The 2,752-nt window shown below is 47.6% G+C and overlaps 1 protein-coding gene across 1 annotated transcript in view; it reads right to left on the reverse strand.

Annotated features, from left to right (window-relative positions):
* Window positions 1-6: 6 nt before the first annotated feature.
* The window catches only part of MARK4 (microtubule affinity regulating kinase 4), a gene marked incomplete in the record, with an annotated part of 11,989 nt that continues 9,243 nt past the window's right edge, over window positions 7-2,752 (reverse strand). The window contains 2 exon segments of the mRNA XM_072430623.1: window positions 7-1,214; window positions 1,292-1,336. Coding sequence (XP_072286724.1) covers window positions 1,013-1,214; window positions 1,292-1,336 — 247 coding nt within the window.

Raw genomic sequence — 2,752 nt, forward strand, 5'->3', positions numbered from 1 at the left:
CGAGGAGCGCTGTACAGCGTGGAGGATACATTGTACGCTGCAGGGAATTGTGCTTACTACATACATTTTATAGATTGCGCACATCCGGTCTACATACACAGAGATGGAATATATATGACCACATACAGTCATCTAAGATTGGATCTAGTACAGTATAGTGTAATGTCAGATCACATTGGGTAGGGGGCGCTGTATGGTGGTAGAATGATGGGGGGATCTAATACCAGGAGATGAGTGTGTGCTCTTCTGGGGTGGGTTCACAGTATCCTCTCAGGTGCACCTGGGTGTGCTACTGGATTGCGTGTAGCGTGTTGGGCATGGAGAGCAGTCGGTGACCTCACCCCTCCCCAATACTTCAAAGGTAAATTGCGTGACCCGCACATATATACAGACCCGCCCACATGACCAGCAACCAATGGGTGTGAGTGGGCAGAGCAAGGGGAGGGGCATAAGAAGGCCAACATTCCATTCATAATAAAAGGGAAACATCATCCAATAGAAGTATTATTAATAGGAAAAGGGGTCAGATCTGTGGATACAGAACTCAGAATGCGGAGTTCTCATTAATATTTCGCATACGCTAGGGGAAGGGCAAGTGGGGTACTTCCGGGGCAGGGGCAAGTGGGGTACTTCTGGGGCAGGCTGGTTTAGGGGAGGCTGGGAAATCAGGAAATGATTCATTATTGGATAACACTGATCCAGCATGTTTTCCCATCCATATTCCGCATGGGACCTCGGGGGTGGAGCCATAAGTACAAGGGAGGGACTCAGCACAAAGACCCCTCCTCCATGATGTCACAGCCCTCTGATAATACATACATAGGGATGGCTGCGTCTCATTGGCTGAGGTGGGTGTGCTCCTCTCTATTTACCATGGCAATCCAGACCTGGAGGGTGTCCATCTTAAAGGCACGGCATCCCAATGTGGACGTGTCTGGCCCGGGGGGGCTCTTCCAGCTCTCAGAAGTTACAGCAGAGTTTCTAGGATTTTCCACGGAGCGTAAACCTCCCCTTAAAGTCCCAGCGACCCAACAGTGACGAGTGGGCGGAGTTTACCCGGTAAGGGGCGTGGTCTACCCACTGGGGAAGATTCACCAGGAGCAGTGGAGGGGGCTGGCAAATTCGAGGGGGTACGCCGGGCAGAGTTCCTCACATCCCTGGGAGGTCTGAGCAGGCCGGAGTGGGTCGGCGTTTTATACCAAGGTATATCGCTACTGCAGAGGAGAAGGAAAGGAGTGTGAGAGAGAAATATGGAACAGCAAAGCATCATGTGTGTTATAGGGACGCTCACCTTGTGACCTGAGGTCTCCTGACTCCCTCAGATTCGTCTGTGACCCTGGAAGAAACAAAACAGAAAAATGTCACAAACAGAAATAAGGAACAGCAAATTATCTCTTCTATGGGGTCCCTACCAGGGGTGTAACTCAGGGGCCCCAGGTTTTGATGGCCCCGGTGGCTCCTTGTATAATGTGGTGGTCTCAGCCTATAGGAAGCAGCGGTGGGGTTTGTAGTTTTGGAATTCATTCAGCGACAGATTATTTCAGGGGGTAAAATCTCAGGTTGGGTTTATATTTCGGACCCCCGGGTGATATGTTATACTGGTAGATGGTCAGCTCTGTGGGTCAGGGTCTCTCCTGTTTCACTGTACTGGTGATGTCGGCAGCTCTTATTTATTGTACAGCGCTATGTCATATGCTGGCGCTTCATAAATCATACTATCTTCAGCTATCCAATCATATGCAAGATAAGTCTTGTGTCTTAGATATACTCGAACGTGATTGGGTGTTCTATCACCACATTCACTCAGTTATGTGAATTATCTCTTGCAGAGTGATCATTCACCCTCAATGTCTCCATAACACCGGAGGAATCCTCTGGGAATGATTCATGTAAAACTCACCGATTCCCCTGCCTGTTATCGATAATTTATATCTCAGTGACCATGTGACCCATATTCAGCCAATCCGGAGCTGTGACAAATCCTATAGATGACAGATCTGATCCACCAATCACTGTCCTGGGATGGGGTCACCTGATTCTGACTTCCTTGTGAAAATGCCACTCATCTGGCTAATATATCATCGATTAGAAGAGAAGTGCAGGTAACAGGAAATGAATTCAAATTTTCTCTTTGTAGAGATTTAGTCTTCATTGTGCACTACAATTCCCAGCTTTCCCTTCCTCACTGTCTACCCATCATACCGCATTTATTAATCAATCGTCGCAATAAACACAACGTTTGTCTGGCCTGTCACGGACTATATATTCCATATATTCATATTGCGTCCATCTCTATGTCTGCATATTGTGATCAGCATTTGTCTCCGGTTCCCTGAGGAAGAAGGCGAAACGCGTTGACTCACAGATTTACCTGCGATTACCTGAAAGGAATTACCTGGACGCTCGTCGTCTTCCCCTGAAATACCCACACAGTGCAAATAACTTTTATTTTACAACCTTGAATAATAATAAACCCTGGGATTCCTCCTAATCAGATCGGGGGAGGAGAAAACTAAAAGTGAACAATTGTTACATGACGGGGGATTTCCTTATTATAAGAAATGTCAAATCATCTCAGAAATCCTGCGCGGACAGCAATGGCAGCCATAAAGCATTGGCAAACCAATGATATCACCGCCTGCCATTATCTGCGGCCGAGAAGAACCGGATCAATGAATCGAGATATGAGAGGAGAGAAGAGAGCGCCAGGCAGGGATAGAGAGCACGGAGACTGCAGAGAGAAGCAGCGTTC

Source organism: Pyxicephalus adspersus, chromosome Z, assembly GCF_032062135.1.
Source record: "Pyxicephalus adspersus chromosome Z, UCB_Pads_2.0, whole genome shotgun sequence".
NCBI lineage: Eukaryota > Metazoa > Chordata > Amphibia > Anura > Pyxicephalidae > Pyxicephalus > Pyxicephalus adspersus.